The sequence below is a fragment of the Culex pipiens genome, chromosome 2 (genome assembly GCF_016801865.2).
Source record: "Culex pipiens pallens isolate TS chromosome 2, TS_CPP_V2, whole genome shotgun sequence".
NCBI lineage: Eukaryota > Metazoa > Arthropoda > Insecta > Diptera > Culicidae > Culex > Culex pipiens.
In genome coordinates this window covers 178,913,130-178,934,997 of record NC_068938.1, presented here as the reverse complement: position 1 = coordinate 178,934,997, position 21,868 = coordinate 178,913,130, and the positions used below count along the sequence as shown (strand labels likewise).

Genomic DNA, 21,868 nt, shown 5'->3' with positions numbered 1-21,868 from the left:
CAACTCAGCCTCAATTTTCAACTCTAGAAGAAAGACCTCTTCCATGTCCTCATCGTAATCCTTCCAGGCGGATCATCACACGGGCATGATGGTAGAACTTGACCTTTTGTATGTAATCAGCCTCGTCCTTCACTTTGACCATCTGCAGCTTACGTGCCACCTTCCGGACTTTGCTGTTCGTATACATGACGCGTCAGCAATCGTAACCTCAAGTTAGATGTCAGCATCATGGCGCGACCTTTCGAGTGGACAAGGGGGCGTCTGTTGGGTCGGGGATAACTCCGAAGATTTAGTTTTCCGGAAGCATCTTTATAGAAAACAGCAGACCAGCTCCAACCGGAAGACGATCAAAAATAAATTCTGTAAATGAACTTAGTCGAAGCAAATCAAACTTATGAAAAATTGATTTTAAAATACCTGCCATCCTGCCCAAATCCAGAAGCGAAAAAAAGCAAAAAAAAAAAAACTCCGGCCTTACCGGATAGAGTGCCATCATTTGGTCAAATTCCGCATCACCGTAAAAAATAAAAATAAATGACAACACTAAATAATCACAGCTTGCTGTGATCTGTCAAAATAGTTAAAACCGTTAAAACCTTTCGGGCCCGTGCGAACGGTTTGGTTTTAACTTGGTTATAACTTATAACCATTTCGTTAAAACCGGCTATAACTCGCCCGTGCGAACGGGGTATTAGCCTGATTTTTGTTGCGTCGTCACGACTGGGTAGTAAGTACGCAGCCAGAATTCGAGCAGTCAATATTTTGACGAGTTTGACAGAGGTTTGTTTTGTTTTGCTCTCCGCTCCAAAATAATCAGATTTTGAATCGTTTTGAGTGTTGGTCAACAAGTTTTCATTAGAATCTAGGCGATTTTTGCAGAAAATAAGCCAATAAAATGTCTGAACGTAAAGTTTTAAACGTAAGTAGTCGAAACCGCTTCTTCCTTATAGAGTTTATTGTTCTAATTCCGTCAAATCTCTTGTAGAAATATTACCCGCCGGATTTCGATCCGTCCAAGATCCCGCGGGTCAAGCTACCGAAGAATCGCCAGTACACGGTCCGGCTGATGGCACCGTTCAACATGCGGTGCGTAACGTGCGGCGAGTACATCTACAAGGGCAAAAAGTTCAACGCCCGCAAGGAGGACGTCGAGAACGAGGACTACCTCGGCATCCGGATCTACCGGTTCTACATCAAGTGTACGCGCTGCTTGCAGGAGATTTCCTTCAAAACGGACCCGCGCAACACCGACTACGAGATCGAAGCCGGCGCGACTCGCAACTTTATGGCGCTGAAGCTGGCGGAGGAGCAGGCCCGACGGGAGGAGGAGGAAGCCCGCGAGGAGGAGGCCACCAACCCGATGAAGCTGCTGGAGAACCGGACGCAGCAGTCGCGGAACGAGATCGAGCTGCTGGAGTCGCTGGAGGAGCTGCGGGATTTGAACCGGCGCCAGCAGGACGTGGACTATGACACCATGCTGCAGCAGTACGATCCGAGCGAGTCGATTCGGGAGCGGGAGGAGCGGCTGGAGAGGCAGGATGAGGAGTATATCAAGTGAGTGATGATTTTCTGGGGTTTTCGGAATGGTATGATCGTTGAAATCAACTTGAGCTTTTCAATTGGTGATGAAAACCTAAAATCGATTGTTATTAATTTAGAAAACAATATTGATTTATGCTTTTGAAAGCAAGCAAAAAAAAAAAAAACAGTTAGCATTGGGATTTGAACTCAGAGTTTAATTCAACCTGCACTAAATGATATGCGGCCTTAGCCCACTCGGCTACGAAGAATATTGTTTTTTATTTCGAGCAGTCACCTGTTGCACGCAGGTAAATTCTACCTTATCGATTGCATTTGCTCGAATTTTTAGCGCATGTGTAGTTAAATTATCGGAATAATTGTAAATGGTTGACTAAATTTGGCAAATAAAATGAAAAAAATATAAACAAGTTTGAACAATTCTTAGTCAACATTTAACAAAAAAGGCTGGACATTATAACATTCTACAAAAACAAATAAAAAGCCTTTGCAAATACTAAGCACTTTCGTTAAATGTTGTTCCTCGATCGCTATTTTTTATAGTTTTTTTTCGGTAGAATTTTAACTCACCAAATATATCTAAACTTTTTCCAGAGATGTTTTTCCCTTAAGTAATGCAAACTATGTTTGAACGATTCTTTTCCAACTATTATCGTGCTGTTCACAACTTCAATTCCTGTTCCACAACGGCTTCAAAAAGCATCATAAAATCCGTCTGTTGCATATATTCATTCAAGTTATGTTCCCGCACATTACCGGCAATGCCTTCTGCAGACGTTAGAAATTTAATTTTCTTCCACTTCCTGGTGTAACAAATTTCGCCCCCACCCCCCCGGAGAAACCCCTCTCCAGCAAACCGATACGGTACCTCTATACTGATTTTGTTGTTCGCAAGCAGCAAGCAAATCGAACGAAATATTACGGAATCGTGCTTTGCCGGTTTGCCTCTGCAGCTGCCTACGAGTTTTGTTAAATATGCATAATGCTTTTGCTTCTGGGTTTTGCTGCAATGCATTTTAACGTGAAAGAGAAAAATAAAATCGTAACTGTTGCTTTCGATGTGAACATTGGACATCAGTTAGGTTAGGCCGTCCATCGGAAGGAACGTCTGAATAAGCATGGACGCACAGATAAAGGGACAAAAATCTCTTTGAAAGATCCATTAATTAAGGATTGATTAGAATTCTGTTCGTTTACATGCGTTTAACAGTAGAGCATTTCTCTAAGAAATCGGTCTTTTTGCCTTCCTCACCTCACTGAGGCAAGGCTATAAAATCACTCAAAAATTGAACTTTATAAATAAGCCTTCTAGATATACCTTTACGTATACATATCGGCTCAGAATCAAATTCTGAGCAAATGTCTGTGCGTGTGGATGGACGTAGATTTTTTTTCTCACTCACTTTTCTCGGAACTGGCCCGACCGATTTTGTCCGGATCTATGTTTTTAGATTCGCTTTCAGGTCCTTTAAGTCTTTTTTTAATTTCATCCGGTTTGGTGCAGTACTTCAAAAGTTATGCTAGAAAAACTGTTTTGGTTGATACTAAAAAGGGTCATTATTTACATAATTTGAAAGCTCCGGCGGATAGCTGTCGGAACTTTCCGCTCAGTGCACGTCGTGCACGCATACAAACACTGCAGTGCTTTCAAATGAATAATAAAAATTAATCATAGATGGCAGCACTCAGATGTATAGTGTCTTTACTAAGTAAGCGTTAGCCAAAGCTTTCAGGAGGAAGGCAGCAACCACCTTCTGGTGGATTAAGTAACGTTTTTAATTAATTTTAATTTTTGTATTTTTTGAAACCGGCTGAAACTTTTTTGGTGCCTTCGGTATGACCAAAGAAACGATTTTGCATAATTAGTTTGGCCATATAATTATCCATAGAAATTTGGTAGCTTGAAAAAAATAAAAAATCATAAAAAAAAGAATTGCGCGTAACAATTATTTTCGAAAATTCGAATTTGTGGACAAATATCAACAAACGCCATCTTTTGAGCTATAACACAAAGATTGTTCAAAATTTATTTGACAGTCAACTTAAAAAAATATATTTTTTTGAAAAACGTTGAAAAAAGTCGAAAAAAATATTTGGACTTAAATAAAATTTGCAATTGATAAGAAATATACATACTTTTTTTATTTCGTGATCCGTTTGCAAGTTAAAGTCATCAAAAATTGATTTTTGGTTGATAACTATACTGCCGTTCTACGCATAATTGTCCCATGTTCAAAAAAGTGCAACTGAGAAAAAACGCTGTTGAAATTTTTCGACCGATTTCTGTGTTTCTACGCATAATTGTCCCGTGGGTTCCTATCCGTCCTATGTGTCCCTAATCGCCCCAGTTAGTAGTTTATCACTCTTATTTATGATCCTCTTGCTATACAATAGGTAAGCAAGTCATAATGCTTCGTTAAACTAATGATTCTATGAGAGAAAATACTTCGTGGGACAATTATGCGTAGAAGTGTAACGATGGGACAAACAGACTTGGTGTTGTTTTTGATGAGTTTCCGAACAAAGTACTAGATTTTATGTGTTTTTCTAAAAGTATACGACAAACTAAACTTAAAAATGTCAAAAAGTCAAAATCGTCCAAAAATGACATGGGACAATTATGCGTAGAACGGCAGTATAGGAGTCATGATCAAACTTTGACACCTTACCTGAAAATATTTGTTTCGATAAGTTTAGTAAATTTTCTACAACTTCGTTTAAGAAATATTGAAAATTGGACCACTGGTAGCTGAGGTACAGCGTATAAAAGAAAAAGTTACAGGAAAATAGATTTTTTTAAGAGCAATTTCAGCTCAAATCAGGATTTTTTCTGGTACTTTTGTACCCGACTATCTCCGATTTCAATGAAACTTTGTAGACATGTTATCCTAGGCCTATATAAGTCATTTTTGTGTATATGGAGCCAATAGTACTCGAGAATAACATTTGAGAAGGGCGTAAGGTATTTAAATATTTTAGTATTTTGCAATTTAAAAATTACTGTATCTCGAAGCCGTTGCTTCGTATCAAAAAGTGGTCTAAGACAAACTTGTAGGAAATTGGACGGGCTTTCTGAAAAAAATACACTGAAACAAAAATACACGCCACATCTATGAGATTTTTTGATTCTTAAGTCTAAAACTTAAATTTAAAGGAGATGTCACGATTTTTTTTCGTTCAAAATTTTTGAGGAAATTGCCTAAAATGTTACCAAAAGACTGACGAAAAATTCAGGATGGTATGTCTCTCCTAAAAAAATAAAAAATCATTTAAAAAATCTGTTTTTTTAAAAAGTGGTCTAAACGTAAAAATTTTTAAAAACCAGTAGTGGGAATCGATTTTCCAGACAATTTTACTTGAAAGTCTCCATATTGACCATTGTCCTATGTCCAATCCTTGGGAAGATACAGCAGTTTTAAAAATAAAAATGTTGAAAAAACGGGATTTTTGGTGGTTTTTGGCATTTTCTATATGACAGACTTAATTTTTCAGTCTCATAAATATTTTTACCGGAAAGCTCGTCCAATTTCCCATAAGTTTGCCTTTTTGGGCTTTTTGATTTATATCGCTTTTATATTTACGTAAGCAAATTTACTATCCTGGTTTCTACCACACTGAAAAAAATATTTTATTTTCAGTTATTAGCAATATAATTACGCATATATCTGTAAGCCCATACATTCAATTGAAATGCTATCAAAGACAAACTTATAGGAAATTGGACGAGCTTTCCGGTAAAAATATTCACGAGACTGAAAAATGAAGTCTGGCATATAGAAATTGCCAAAAACCACCAAAAAACCTATTTTTTCAACTTTTTTATTTTTTAAACCGCTGTATCTTTCCAAGGATTGGACATAGGACAATGGTCAATATGGAGACTTTCAAGTAAAATTGTCTGGAAAATCGATTCCCACTACTGGTTTTTAAAAAATTTTGCGTTTAGACCACTTAAAAAAAAACAGATTTAGTAAATGATTTTTGTATTTTTTTAGGAGAGACATACCATCCTGCATTTTTCGTCAGTCTTTTGGTAACATTTTAGGCAATTTCCTCAAAAATTTTGAACGAAAAAAAATCGTGACATCACCTTTAAATTTAAGTTTTAGACTTAAAAATCAAAAAACTCATAGATGTGGCTTGTATTTTTGTTTCAGTGTATTTTTTTTTTTCAGAAAGCTTGTCCAATTTCCTACAAGTTTGTCTTAAACCACTTTTTGATACAAAGCAACGGCTTCGAGATATAGCAATATTTAAATTACGAAATACAAAAATATTTAAAACACTTATGCCCTTCTCAAATGTCATTATCGAGTGTAACTGGCTCCATTTACACAAAAATGGCTTTTATATGCCTAGGATAACATGTCTACAAAGTTTCATTGAAATCGGAGAGGGTCGGGTACAACCGATTCCCTATTTGACATGGAATTGCTCTAAAATCAAACTTTCAGTTGCTATATCTTGAAAACGGAGCCCTTTATCAAAACATCTGTCTAGTACTTTTTGATTGCAAATTCAATTTCAAATAAAAAACTATGGCAAATTTTGTTTGTATAAATTTTCGATTCTTTTCAAAAACCACTTTCAGATTTTTTTACCATATTTCTCTATGGCATAAAAGTTGCGGATTTCTGTCCCCTAAAACATATCAAAAAAAATTGAAAATAAAAAAATATACGTACAGTCATCCCACATATTTGGAACACCCACAAATTCGGAACACTTTTATGATAATTTGTCAATAGAATGCCAAAAGTAGCTATTCTGTCGACCTTACTATTTTTAGAACCTTCATTTGGACATTATCTTGCTATTTCACTAGTAAAATTAGTACCTTTTGAACAAAAAACTTCATTCCAAGACTATTTCATCCAGAGCAGCAAAACACTGCCTCCAAATGGCCTGTTTCATAATTGTGGGTTGTTATTGTGCCTCCCACAATCGCGGAACACCTGAATTTAACTGATATTTTCACACAAAAAAAGTTATCAAATCATGAATAAAACATCACTAAGCTTAAATTTCATTGGTTTCAGTGTGTGAAGTCATTTTTTGGTATGTATTCCTGGAGGGATCCAAAGTTTGTTTACATCCGTAAGAAAAAAGTGTTCCGAATTTGTGGATTTCAAGGGTTAAAGAAATTCTTCAAAAACTTCATATAAAAGTTAAAATTTGCAGATGTTCGATACAGCATTCAAAAGATCGCAAAAAAAGCTTTCAAATGAAGGTAAAAGCGAATCATTAAGTTCAATTATCGATTTGCTATGATTTTTTGAACATTGGCCGATCTAGAAACCGTTCCGAATATGTGGGATGACTGTATCTTGGGAAACTTCAACTGGAAAGTTAATGAAAAAATTATCAATTATTTCAGTGTATATATTTTTTTCTCAGTAATCCTCATCAATACCTACAACTTTGCTCAAGACACCAAATTGATCAGAAAATTCATTCAAAAGTTACAGCTGTTTGAATATTTACGTACCATTTTTGTATGAACAGCTGCCAAAATTGTATGGAGGCTTGTATGGGTTAACCAATTATACAAAATAGCTTCTTTGGTCATAGGTAAGGCTACCAACTCTTGCTGAGCAAAAGTCCTTACATTTTTCCGATATGACACTATGGTATAAGATAAAGAATTTGGGAATTAAAAATAAAAACTTCATCGTTTTTGCAGCTTACAAATTCCACTTTTCTAAGTGCTTATGACTTGCACGTTTAAAACGTGATTTGCTGAATCAAATCTTCCATTTTTTTTTTGTTTTTTTGTTTTGTAGTTCACGGAATGTCAAGTTGGTTTTTACGAATAATATCATTCTCAGTGTTTTCACGAAAACATTTCTAGATTTTTTATTGAAAAGGTCCAATTAACCTGTGCAACACAAAAGCTTACAGGAGCGTTAAAAAAACTTTACATTTGATAATTTGCTTTAGAAAGCCTTTGGTTCTTTTATTGAATAATTACGTTTTGTAAAGAATTTGGAAAGAACAATTATTGATAATCCACTCTGAAATAAGGAATTTCTGGAAAACTAACCAAGTTATCCCTTTAAATTCGATTTGACAGCGTAATAAAAATGCAAAAGCTTTGGCCAAATAAAAAAAAACAATTAATTTTTTTTACGGTTATTGAAATTTGTATTTTGCGTACTAAAATTTCGGCCTGCTAAAAATCCGCGAAAAGGGTCGAAAATCCGTACGGTAAGGAAAAAATCCGTACAGTTGGTAGCCTTAGTCATAGCGAAGGCCCCCACAAAGTTTGAGCCAAATCAAAAAATATAAAAAAATCGGCCGATTTCGTAGAGAGTTGCTCACTTTCAAAATCAGTTCGACTTACTCTTAGCTAATGAAACTAGAAAACATTCCAGGAATCCTGCGCTACAGCAATGTTTAACGATTAATATTTCCCAGAGGAATGTTATCCTTGCTTGCACAATCTGCTAGAAAAGATTCCAGAACAACCCAACACCCCCTTCCCTTTCACTGTTCACAGTGTGCAAACAAAGTCATGTTACTGGTTGGTGAAATAGTTGATCGCTACAAGCCACCACCACCCCGATAACACGCGATATTAGAAAGCAAACATTCTTTCATCCTTCTCACCCCTCTCCCATCACACATGCTCAAGTTGATTTATGTTACCCTCCCTTGTCCACATTACTGCCGCATCTTTTTTCTAACTTATTTTTCTTATCCCCTTTCCAGAACGATTAAATTCCAATCCCGTTCGACGACGGCGACCGGTGGAGGCAGCGGCGTTGGCCTGAAGCGCGTCGCCACCGAGGAAATCATCGAGGAGATCAAGCAAGAAGAGGAACCGTCCTCCTCGTCAATGACCGGTGACGGCCGGCCAGCGGGAGCACCGGGAGGTAACGCTTCGACAGCTGCTGCTGCTGCTGCTCCACCCTCCACAAGCTTTGCCGTCCCGAACAAGGTGAAAAAGTTGGACTCTGCCTTCAGCATCGGGGTGCGGAAAAGCTCCCTCAGCAACTTGGTCGTGAAGAAGAAGCCGGTGGCGGTGGAGGGGGAAAAGCCCAAGGAAATCCTGCCGAAACCAGTGCCGGCAGCGGCGGTGGTTGTGACTGAGTCGGCCACAAGTCGAGCAACAGATTCAACAGCACCAGCAGTTGTGACGCCGGTCAGTGGGTTGGGACTGCTGGGCGCTTACTCGGACAGCGATAACTCGTCCGGGGAAGGGGATGAGTGAGTGAGTGCGAAGAGTTTCGGGCAGAGTAAAGGGAGAAAGTTTTCAATAGAAGGGATTTTGGACGTTGCACGTAAATAACGTTGACTGTAATTAAGGATTACATCGGGCTTCAATAAACTGTGTTTTCGCCGGAGACGGAAATGACTGGTATCGTTTTGTGCTGCCACTAGTTTTGAGGAAATTGAAAACGGGAAACTAATCACTGAGAGACCTTTTTATTGAAATGATCCGTTTTTGGGTGGAAGAAACAACAAATGCTTTTTCAGTAATTTAAAAAATAACTCACTTTTCAACAGAATTAGTTTGTTTTTTTTTATGGTTTTATTTATGCCAGCAAACATTTTTAAATAATTTCATTGTCAGCAAATTATTTTTTTCTAAAATTTCAATTTTTGAAAGGTTTTTTTTTTTCAAATTTCAATAATTTGGTAATTCTTTTTACCTTTTTAAAATTTTCGAAGTAGGAAAAAATAAAAAAAAATAGTTTAGAAAAGTATTTTTTTTATTAAAAATTCAATCCCATATCTAATTAGATTTCTTAAAATTTTTGATTTGTGCATTTTTAATATTTTCCAAAAACACTTTGTAAACAAATGTAAATAATTTGGCCAAAAACAATAAGGCCGTCAATACTCTATAGTCCAGGGTGACCACTCAAAAACAATTTAAAATTCCCTACCTTTTCAAATAATACGTATTTGTTATCTAAAGAATGATTTCAAACAAAAAACTCTTTATGAGAAAAATCGTAGATATTGACTATTATTCGAAAAAAAATCTAGATTTAAAAAAATCAAGCTAAACAAAATGAAGCTCATTATTTTGATCCAGGGTAGAAACATAAACAATTAGTCTTTGAAAAATCATCGAAAGCTCAACAATACTTCCAATTTCAATGTTTATTTTTTAAATTGGCAAACTTATAGTTTTTTGATACTTCGTTTTAACTCGAAATGGCCGAATGCTTAAAATTTTATTCCTTATATATCTAGATTTCGCTAGTTCTCAAGTTCCCATTTTAATTTGTAAATTTTGATATTCAATTTTGGAATCAATGTTGATTTATCTATGTAATTAAATGTTTTATTTTTTTAATGAAAAATTCAGTTAGATAAGTTTCCATGTTTTGCTACTTATGTTGCACTTCAGTATTTTTTATGTTTTCAAAACGTAGAAAAGTTTTTCAATTATTTCATTTAGAACGAACAACGATAGGATTTTATTCTATATTTTTCAGTTTCCCGATGACTAAAAATCAAGCTTAATCTATAGTAGGGGAACGGCATGTATTCCATCGTACACCTAATGTTGGCATATCAGCACTTTGGCGATCGATTTCAGCTTCAGCATTTCAGTGTTTTAAACGCGTATCAAGCAATAAGTAGCGAAATATGACGTTACGATGCAATTTTCTATCAAAACATTTGCAAGTAAATTTGATTAAATACTAAGAAACTGCAAGTTAGACGGAATAAGGACCGAGTTCTTAACCTGCCAAACGTAATTTACCCATATACAAAAAAAAAGTTCAAGTTCAACATTTGGGAAAAAAATACTTGAAACAATTCAAAATATTTACAAAAAAAAGAACATTATCAAACTAATGTTGAAATCTTTTTTCAAATTTTCAACTAATTCGACAAAATGAATAAAAATCATTACTCTACGCTGGCCATCTTTAAAATAAGGATCTATTTTTATATTAGTTTTTCACTAACTTTAACCTCTTGATTGATAAACAAAAATTAATGAAGATTATTTGATTCATAAAAATATATTTTAAGAATCTATGTCAAAGACATCCAATATTTATTAAGATTTAAATTTCTTTAACCCTTAACTGCCCAAATTCTTGTTTCGAAAATATTTATTTTCCCGTGTTCAGGAGGTCATTTTGAGCAACTTTTGTTCTAGGAAAATCTTTACTTCTCTTGTTTTATGTTTTTCTTGTTTTATTTTTTGTATTTTAATTTGTATTTATCTTGTTTAGTTTATGTTTGTTTTTGGTAGTTTTTGGCCTATTCTATCACCTGCTATTATTACTTTATGCTTACCTTTTTTTCATGTTTTTACAGTGACTTATAAATTTTTTGCTTGTTTTTCACATTTTCTGCTGTAGAATGGCACCATTATCATTTTAATTGTAAAAAAATGCGCAGACTTACAAAAATTACTGCATACTTCTGTTTACTTTAAATATAGGAAATGTTAGAGAAAATACAGACAAAGTTGACCCATATTACAACAAATAACATTTTTAAATACATTGTCAAAGTCACATAAAACAAGTCAAACTTCCAACCCCAACATTTTCTAAAAATTTAAGAATTTTTCTTTCCTATGCTTTTTAAAGATCAAAAATTGGTTGAAAATGGATTTTTGGCGATTTTTCAGATCGAAGCCCGTCTAAAGGCGGGGTTAGGTTGTAGAGGGTTAATAACCTTTTCATTCTCAAATATATTGAAATAGTGAAAAGAACCTAAAAATGTAATGTAAATTCTGTACTAAAGCAGAATTGAATGAATTTAATTTGAAAGTTGTACAAAATATTCTAAAATTATTCAAGAGTTAGCTTGGAATTCCCGACTTTTTGACAACATATGACAAATTCCAGATTTTTCCTGATTTTCGACGTATTTTTGCGAATTCACGACTTTTTCACAACTTTCTCGAATTTCCCGACTTGAGTGGCCACCCTAGCCTACAGTTCAAAAGTTAGTACTAAAAAATAGCAAAACAGAAAGAAAAAAAAAAGAATTGGGTTGCTTTTTGCCTTCCTCGCCTTACTGAAGAAAGGCTACAAAAAAACCACTTGAAAATGAACTTCTTAATAAGAGCTCCTATACTCACTTTCACGTATACAAATTTACTCAGGATCAAAATCTGAGCAAATGTCTGTGTGTGTGGTGGGATGTTGATATAAACGTTACTTAATCCACCCTTAGGTGGTTGGCACCTTCCTCACATCTAAAGCACAGACAAACAGACAGGACACTCGAGTGCCGAACCATCGTCCTCCAAAAACGGTTATTTCAAATGCAATTTTGTTTCGGCATCCACTCACCCGGCGCTGATGGCGCTGCTGTCGTGACAGCTCACCCGTCTATTCTCAGTGTGTGTGTGAAGCGTGTTTTTGTTTTTAAGTTGAGCGCGTTGAGCGTGAGCACGTGCGAAGCAGTAAATGAGAGCACAAATATTTATGGAATTCTGGAATTCTAACCGTAAATCACAATCCAGGCTTTCCCGGACAAAATTGGGGCAGTCTTGGCCATAGCTTCTTGTCCCACTATTAACCCGGTAGGTCTGCTCAACTGCCTGCCGATGTCTAGGTTGCTGCTGAGGCGCCGGCTACTGCGGAGGAAGCCGGATCCTGTGGTGGAGTCATCTTCTTCGGAGCAACCTGCTTACCCTTCGTGGACTGCTGCTTAGATTGCTGCTGCTGGTCGTCCTTTTGGCCTTTTGGCGATTGTGCCACTCAATCTTTTTCCAGTTCAGTTTCTGTGGTTCTGTTACGATGTAAATTTTGCGGCAGCGTTTTTTTGAATTTTTGCCACTTTTTGCTTTTGTTGTTTGACGCAACTTAACTGCGCCGTGGACACGTTCCCCGTGGAAATTTCCAAAACGCCCATCGTGGGAATCAATTCAATAGGTTTGAATTGGATTTATCTATTTCGGCGGCCACTACTGGTGTTTTCGTGACCAGGGGTATCTTGTTGATAATGGTGTCAGGTTTAATGATTCGAGGTTTCAGTGGAGGAGAAATTTTCGACAGAACTTGGAAGCAACGGGGAGGACCAGTGATTTAGTCTCTATCGTTGCGGTTGAGGTGCGTCGTTGCTGGTACTGCCGCATGATTTAGCTCATGAGTTGCAATTGGAAACACAACCGACCCACCGTCATCTTCGGCCTTCGGTTTTGATTTTTATTCTTTTCATCGAGTAGCAACAACAAAATTATTTTAATCAGCTGTTGATGTTTACAATCGTTTAGGCTTGATTGTCTCACGCATACACTGACGTGGCACATGACAGTTATGGGTTTGTATTGGTATGTTTGGGCTGCGCTTCGGCATCAGCTCACCAGGCAGCGCTGGCGTCGCCGTGATTTGGTGATTTGATGAAGGACGATGGATTTCAAAAATAATTTGTATGGAGAGTCACGTCTGTTTGTCTGTGGTCTAGTGTTACAGTTAACCCTCTAACGCCCATGGTTACTCCAGAGCACCACATATTTTTGTCTTCTAAATAAAATTTCTCTGCAATCTTGCATTTATTCAACCCGGTTCTACCTGCATTGGTTTATTTAGAATTTAGAATGTTTTCATATAACCATTAAAATTTAATCCAATTTGGTCGATCCAGTTACGAGTAATGTAGAAAAACGAAAAACAATCTTGATTTTGCACTGGGCGGGAAGGAGTTAAGAACTTGGAGGGTTTTTTTAAGCTTATTTTTTGTCAATTCTTTATCTAATCGTGTTCTTCGTCATACTGGTCATGCCTGTAACATAACTCCCTAGCTTACGCTAAAGTCGGAATACTCAAACAAATTTCAGGTTTAGTTGCTAAAAATCTTCAAACACGGTTTCAGGTTCATCTTTTGCATTGGTCGGTATTTCGTTCTTCAGATTTCTGTGCAATGAATCGCAAAATTTGTCCTCTGAAGTTAATTAAAAGCAAACAGGGAACGCAACCGACCGTGAACAAGTGTGACGATTCGTTTCCAGTCTATTGCGACGATTATTCTGACAAAAAAAACCAGCTTCTGCTGCTTTATTTCCGTTTGTTTCGTTTGGCCGCTGATTGGATTCAGTCGCCGCCGCGCACTAAAAAAAATATTCCATTTTTTCCGCCACTGATTGATGTATCAATTATTAAAATCTTAATGCATAGCGAAATTCCCAGTCAGTGCTGCAGACCTTGCTTTCGCTCGCCGTGACCGGATTCTGCGAGGCCACAAGTGGCGCAACCACCTGGTCTGGACGTCCGTTGCAGGTTTTCTAATTCCGAACGGTGAGACTAAAAATGGAAAGAGGATAAAAAAGAAAAGCTTTCCACAAATCTGGCCCCGGATAGAATTGGTTTATTTAGTATGTCGTTTTCATTTATTAAACATTCAAATTGCCTTTGCTCTCTGCGGGAGCAAACTTCAGAGTATTCGTTAGCAGAGGCGGAAATGGGAACTAAAACGGTTCCGAGAATCGACAGCTCTTAAACGTAGAAGCGGTTTGGTGGGAGAAGATTCTTGTGGATTTTTTTTTGAGTATTTGCTAAATATGACAATCAATGCCGGAAAATGCATTTCTAATCGTTTAAGTGTGTTTCTACACCAGTGAAAGTATATTTAAACTATTTTAATTAAAAAAAAAAACATTTTCAGCTACGCCGCAGCAAGTCTCAGGCCGAGGAGTACGGACGCAAAATGAAAAGCTCTCGATGCCAGCGCAAGGTTGGGCAAACTTTTAACACCTGGTGTTTTAACGACGGGAAAATTGGCCCCGACTGAGCACTTAAGGAGCTGTCGAGCTCATTCAAATCGGCGGCCTTCCTACCTACTGCTTGCCCTGGGTTTCTGGGAAACATTTCCGCGTTAATGATAACTTTTATAGCGCGCGCTTTAGTCTCTGTTTTTACGCCACCGTCGAGGGGAAAAAATAAGGCTGGTAAATCAAAGTTAAGACTGGTAGGGGAGCAAAGTTTCACGGTTCAAAGTATTTTTTTTGCGATGACGATATTTAAAGATTGCTCTTTATACGCCTTTAATACAAACATTAAATTATGAGTCCGAATTTTTCAAAACTATTTTAAATTTTGCACAGTAAAACAAGAAAACTATATTTAAAATTCCAATGTTAACGTAAAATAAACGTTATAAAAAATGCAATAATAAGTGACACCAGCTGGCCAAACAAGAGAACAACGCTATTGATCCTCTTGGAAAAAAAAAGCCACTGAAAGCCACACTCGCGTTCGGGTAATTGTCCCCATGTGACGTCGGAGTAATGCCTTCATGACATGGGGGTCAATGATTTTTTTTATAAATTTTATTTATGAGGGGATCGAGAAATAATTGCGTTGTACGACATATTTAAAAAAATAAAGCCAATTTTTTTGTAATATTTTGATACTTTTTTCTCGAAAAGGTGCTGTTGAATGTTAACTAGGGGAAATCTACCCTTTCCAATCAAACACCTATCTTCGTCATATGGAGAGTTTGATGCTCGATTAAAGCTCCAAAAATACTATTTGGGCTATAAACTTACCAGCAACAGCACCGCCTCGAGTAAGCACGCAAATGTATGCCACTTACTGGCCAAAAAGATCACATTTAATGCACTTTTGATCATAATTTGTATTTTGCGAGACCACTTCTCATCATTTTGTTGGCACACACAGTGACGCACACGAGAATCCCTCAAACGCTTAATGAATATCGCCAAAATTAACTTTTCACTTTCGCTTACTTTTTCACGGCGCTTAAGATATGAAATTGCTTCCAACTACCGGCAACATGTTCTTTTGATCATTAGTAAGGCACTCACTTGAAGAATATTCCCGAAAAATGTAATAAATTAGCAAGCGCCATCATAAAAACAAACGCGCCAAGTCGTTTGACGTTTCAATTTTCACTTTGCATTCCAATCGAAGGCTGAAGAAAACCGAGCGAGAGACGAAGGCAAAAAAGAACAAAGGCTGGCCGTCAACACCACCACCAGCACAGCCAGCGATGCCAGGAAACTTTCCCTATAAATGCCACTTTTCGTGAGTGTTCGTTTGAACTGTCAGCGCAAATGGCAACACTCGACAGAGTGTTGGAAGAAAAAAGAACTAAGCCGATATTAGAAAAATGGACGTGGCCCAAAGCATTCGCCTCGATTAGAATACCCTTGGGAATTTTTTTTTGTTAAATGCTTGGTAAAGAAATAGAATAACTTTTAGTGAAAGTGAAAATAAACAGAAATGTTCACAAAAACTTGCTCTACTCGTTGGTGTACTTGGTTTTAGTAAAATTCAAGAGAGACTCTAGATTATCCAGCATCATTCAAACACGACCGCTTATTAGGATTAAAATGGGTAGATTTCCCCTATGACTAAAGCTGGAGAATTTTGCCACAAAATTAATCCCACTCAGCCTAGCAGGCTTTATATGTTGGTTGATTTAGTTGGCGTGGCGACTAGATACAAATCACTGTAGCGCGTGTTTTTTTTTTCTATTGAGTCCGCTTTTTGTCAGGGAAACTCTCCAATCAGTTAGATTAAATGACCAGAACGGTGATTCGCAGGGTATTTTTTTTTATTCTGATAGGTGAAAATGTGACAAAAAAGAATCCAATTCGATTGTATCATGTTTTGTACGTGGATTGTGGTAGGGGAGACTGGAATATTGCTTTTCAAATGTATTTTGAAATTTGTTTTCAGTGCATTTTTTTTTTCAAATTTTGAATAACATAGGAATCTTGCACTTCGGAACTAATTTATTTCATATACTAGATAATAATAAAATGTCCTTTTGAAAAGGCTTGCTAACTTATGATTTGTTACTTTGTAGACATGTTATCCTACGCTTATATAAGCCATGTTTGTGTATATGGAGCCAGTTTCACTCGATAATGACATTTGAAAAGGGCGTAAGTGTTTTAAATATTTTTGTATTTCATAATTTAAATATTGCTGTATCTCGAAGCCTCTGGCAGTGCGTGGCCGAATGGTTACGCTGTCCGCTTTGTAAGCGGATGATTCTGGGTTCGAGCAGATGGGCTGCAAACTTCCATCGGATGAGGAAGTAAAATGTCGGTCCCGGCGTTGGTTGTTAGGCCGTTAAGTCATTCCAGGTGTAGGAGTCGTCTCCATGCCATAAGTACAAACAACACACCAAACCAAGCCTACTCCGGTGGAATCGCTGGCGGCGGTTGGACTCGCAATCCAAAGGTCGTCAGTTCAAACACTGGAGTGGAAGGTTCCTTGGAGTAAAAAGAGGTTTGGGTGCTCTCCCCATTCAAGCCTTCGGACTCCTAGGTTCGAGCAGAAACTTGCAATAGAGACCACAAAAGACCCGGGGGTCGTTAATGTGGATGGTTTGATTTGATTTGTATCTCGAAGCCGTTGTATCGTATCAAAAAGTGGTCAAAGAAAAACTTGTAGGAAATGTGACGGGCTTTGCGAAAAAATGCACTGAAAGAAAAAAAAAACACTCCTTTTTTAAGAGATTTTTTGATTTTTAAGCTTAAAAGTCAAATTTGAAGGTGAGCCCACGATTTTTTTTCGTTCAAAATTTTTGTGAAAATAGTCTAAGATGTTACAAAAAGACTCACACAAAATGCAGGATGGAGCAACTCACATCAAAAAATACAAAAATCATTTACTGAAACTGTTTTTTGAAAAGTGCTCTAAACGTCAAAATTTTCGAAAACCGAACACGAGAGTCGATTTTCCAGACAATTTTATATAAATGTCTCCATATTGGCCATTGTCCTAAGTCCAATCCTTGTGACGTTACAACAGTTTTAAAAATAAAGATGGTGAAAAAATAGGTTGTTTGATGGTTTTCGGCAATTTCTATAAGACAGACTTGATTTTAGTCTCGAAAATATCTTTACCGGAAAGCTCGTCAAATTAAAATACATAATATTTTTTCAGTGTAGTATAGTAACCTGTAAACTAAATTAGCTTATATCTTATATTCCAATATCAATAAATTAAAGAATCAGCCTTAAAATTTTTCAATTAAAAAAAAAGTTCTGATACAAAGACCACATTTCATTGCCAAAATAATGTCCTTGACAGAATTAGACAAAATTTTCCCATTTTTCTGGCAATATTCAGACAAAAAAAAATAATAACAAATTGGGTTATGGACATCTTAAAAAAACGAACAAATAGTTGTTTTTCTTAGGGAGGAACATCAATAATGGAGAACCTGAATCGAGTGGTAGAATTGACAGTTCTCCCATAAAGAAATACATTGTAGAAAAAAGCAAAACTGTGCGAATAGAAATGCTTCATTTAAAAAAATCAACTTTAAAAACGTTCACTTTTAAAAAAAGTTTTGGTATAAAATCTACATTTCATGGCCACAATAACGTCCTTGACAAAATTGGTCATAATTTTGCATAATAAAAAAAATGGGGTAAGGAAAATTGGTCTAAATTTTCCCATTGTTTATAGTAAAAATGTGCAATAAAAAAATAACAAACTAGGTTATGACTTGTTTTTTGAAGCTGGAATATCACATTAATAAGGCGATCAATGATTTAATGCTTTTCCATATTCCATACTTTGAGTTGTTGTCCCGCCCGTGTGGATCAATCGGACCGCGGATTGGACTCACAATCCAGAGGTTGCTGGTTCGAATCCCGCGTTGGGCTCTCTGAAATTCTTTGTGTTAATATGGGTATACGTCGCCGCCGCTCCGTCCCGTACTCAAACACTAAGACTGGTACTAGCAATAGTGGCCAACAGCATTAAAGCCAACTTCGTTTTTTTATACATTCAGTTGTTAGTGTTGTGGATGTTACTATTTTTTCTTCTCATTGCCGATGGTCATGACCTTCCTATAACAAAATTAGATATTTTAACAAGACTTGTTATTGAAATGACCTTCGTTTTGTTTTTCCCGCCTGTCCGGGATAGCTGAATACACTTTTAGATCAAATGGAAACTTCATTAGTTGATTTGATGTTTAGACAAAACAAAACAAAAAGTATTTTTCTTCTCCATCGAATTGAGTTTCACGTAAATTTTGATGGAGACGCATGGTGCTTTACATTCACATAATGTACCAAAATACGCTTTTATAAAAAAAGATCATATTTCAGAATCCTGCCAATGAATATGGACTATGTTTGGGTTTGATGCGTGAAATATATAAAAAAATCTTAATTGCGAGCTCTTTGGTTCCGAAAACTTGAAATCAGCAAACAATGTTTTCACTTGATCTGTAAGTATAGCTACGTTTTTTAAATGTAATAATGTTTTTGATGTTTTGCTTTTCAAATATTTACCTCTCCAAATCCGCTTTCGGGTCAATTTCTTATGTGAGACATAGTTTTTATTTTACATTTTTTGTTATTATTGGTGACGCCTGGGTGCTGAATAAAAATATCAAAAATTAACAATTTTTTTGGATCTTTTAATTAATAGGACTCTTTGGTTGATATTCGACGATTTGACAAAATTGTGAATATAAGAATGTATAAATCATTTTGTGATATTTACTATTTCAAGGATTTAAGTATTAGTTTTTTCGTCTGCCCTGAATCTTGACCAAAACTAAGAAACAAAATCTTTGAAATTTGTATTAGCCTTATTGAACGTATCTTTATACGTTTACGTTGTGACTTTCAGAAGTGATTTTCTTTTCCAAGGAAGTTTTATCCTAGAAGATATTTTTAACATATCTACCAATTTAAACCATAGATGATTTTTTTATCATTAACATATTTTTTTCAATTATTGACTTTTTGGAGGCCAAATATACCAATAAATGCATAACACATTTATTTTCAAAAATGGAATTGTCAATTTAATATGACTTGAGGAATATTTAAAAACAATGTTTTTTTTTTTTACTTTTCAAAACGGTTTTCGATCATTCAGTTTTTCTAATTTGAGTTTTCTATTTCTACCCTTTTAAATATGTGCACGATTCACAATAGGAACAAAAGGGTAAATTTAACGCAGCGCCGCGTGCTGCTGCCCGGAATGGAAAGTAAACAGAATCTGTCGGTTTCAGAGCACTGGACACTGCTGTGGTTCTGTGCACGTGATGATGGCGGTGGCACCGAAGTCGATACGGGATACTCAAATAGAACCCGCCATTCAGGCAAGCCATTTAGAAATTGAATTCAATTGTGATCGGGTGGATTTTTGTATATTTTTGTGTACTGTGCCAACCGGTTGGTTTTGTTGGTTTAGGTCTTTCGATCGTTTCAGAAAGTTGGGTTTGTTCTTGCTAGATTTTTTTTGAAACATGGAAATCAATCAGTTAAAACGATCAACTTTATCTGACTAAAACTATCAACGATGAGAAATGCAATGACCAAATATTTTAAATCTGAATTAATTGCTTTCAAGGATTCCTCCTCTATAATTGCATGTTTAATCGAAACCAAACATAATATGCGCTGTTACTCTCATTACCATAATTCCCCGGCTCAAATTAAATTCGTTGCGCAACGGCAAACTCGGCCATTCCCCGAGGAAACTTTTTGGCGCATAATCAATTTGCCGCGATCCATTTCCGCTCCGATTGCAAATTTTAATCCACCCGTCATTATCATTTCATCCCGTCATTCAGCGAAATGAAATCAGACCCAAAACTCTGACCATCGACGTCACACTACGACCGGCATACATTACTGTTTGAAATTGAAATTTGCATTTAAACGGACCCCCCCCCCTTCGTCCACCCCTCCAAACTTGTTTCGTTTCAATCCATCACCGCATAAATTTCTGCCATCAATCTGTCTCCAGAGGACTTCCTCGATATTTTCCTGCCCCACCTTTTACGAGCCTAACTGGTCATTTTCACCGCAGGCGACTGGGAAATTTGAATTTCCTTTAGAGGCACTTGAAGAGCCTGGGCCCGTCTGTCTTTTAACGTCGTATTTGCATAGAGTTGATCGCCATAACTATATATATAGTTATGGCGATTTATCATGTTGCCAAATGGTACTTGGGTAAATTAAAAAAGAGAACAAACCAGTTTAACAGTCCAAAAAATATTTTTCTGTGATATCGACATTTGCAATAATTGCCAATTTTAGTTACACTCAGTAAAAACATTGTTTCCCTTTATTCATGCACCAATTCATTCCTTTTTGCTTAAGCAAAATCAAATCTTTCCCATTACAACTTTGTCTTGTAAGATTTGTACTCGACTCTAGGTGTCAGAAGGCTTAAATGGTGAGACAATTCAAATCTTTTTTTAATATTTCAAACCTCCTTTCCGAACCGGGATTCGAATAGACAATTTTTGGATTGCGAGTCCAACTGCTGAGCAGCGACTCTACCGAAGCAGACTCGATCTGGCACCTCTTTTGTACCTTTGCCAGGGATACCACTTCAGAAATATAATTGAAATAGTGTGATCCTCAGAAAAAACAATAATTGTCTAGCAAAGTTTCATCTTAATAATTGTGTTATAGCTGTAATAAAAAAAGTATTTCCGCCATTGGATTTATTAAATTTTTTTGCAAAAGTTTTATTATTTAACATTTAGAATCGAATAGTTTAGGTACCGAGTAGGTAACATTTAGAATCGAATAGTTTGAAAATATTCGGAATCGGAATCGGGATTATTTTGATGTTTTTTTTTTATAAATTCAGTTCCTTTGTACACTACAGTCCAGAATCGATTATCCGAAGTCTCGATTATCCGAAGTCTCGATTTTCCAAAGGTTTGTATTGAACTTTGGATAATCAAATCACAAAAAAAAAGTTTTTTGTTTTCTTACTTTTAACATAAAATTCTGATCTAGCAGAAAGAGAAATTTGCATGTTTGATAGCCTTTTAAATAAAAAATGCATTTTTCAATATTTGATCACCACTATTTTGGCCGCCATCTTGGATTTCAAAATTGAAATTTATTTTAGTGTAGTTCATTGGTTATACTTAAGCTTTAACTTTAAAAATAATACAACAATTTTTTTTCTTGATTCGATTATTCAAAGTGAACTTTTTTGACGCCTTCGGATATTAGAGTCTGGACTGTACTTTAAATTACAAACAGCTAAAACAAAATCATTAGAAATTTTCAATAAAAAAACATCTGCCATTCTAAGCTCAAGCACAAAATATGCCTTTTTAAACTCTAAAACATTACTTAATCCACCGTAAGGTGGCTGATGCCTTCCTCACATTAATATAGTTTTTTTTTGTAAACTAAAAATGTCTAACCTACAAATGTCCTCTAAATAAAACTTCATATACTGTCATCCGTCATATCGTCCCCAGACCCAATGTAACCCCTGATGACGGTACTCATAACTCGATAGGGTGGTCAGATCTTTATTTTTTTTTGGACTTCGATGTTTTGAAAAAGGCTAACGATGTACGATACCAAAATGTCGGAAAGCTACCAGATTTCCGATTGTAATATTAATTTTTCATTGCGTAT

At 36.2% G+C, this 21,868-nt stretch overlaps 1 protein-coding gene across 1 annotated transcript; it reads left to right on the top strand.

Moving 5' to 3' along the window:
- The first annotated feature begins 760 nt into the window (after positions 1-760).
- LOC120414940 (splicing factor YJU2) lies at positions 761-8,880 on the top strand. The gene is made up of 3 exons (XM_039576270.2): positions 761-919; positions 986-1,554; positions 8,251-8,880. The coding sequence occupies exons 1-3, from the start codon at positions 896-898 to the stop codon at positions 8,750-8,752; spliced, it is 1,095 nt and encodes a 364-aa protein (XP_039432204.1). The 5' UTR covers positions 761-895; the 3' UTR covers positions 8,753-8,880.
- The last annotated feature ends 12,988 nt before the right edge of the window (positions 8,881-21,868 follow it).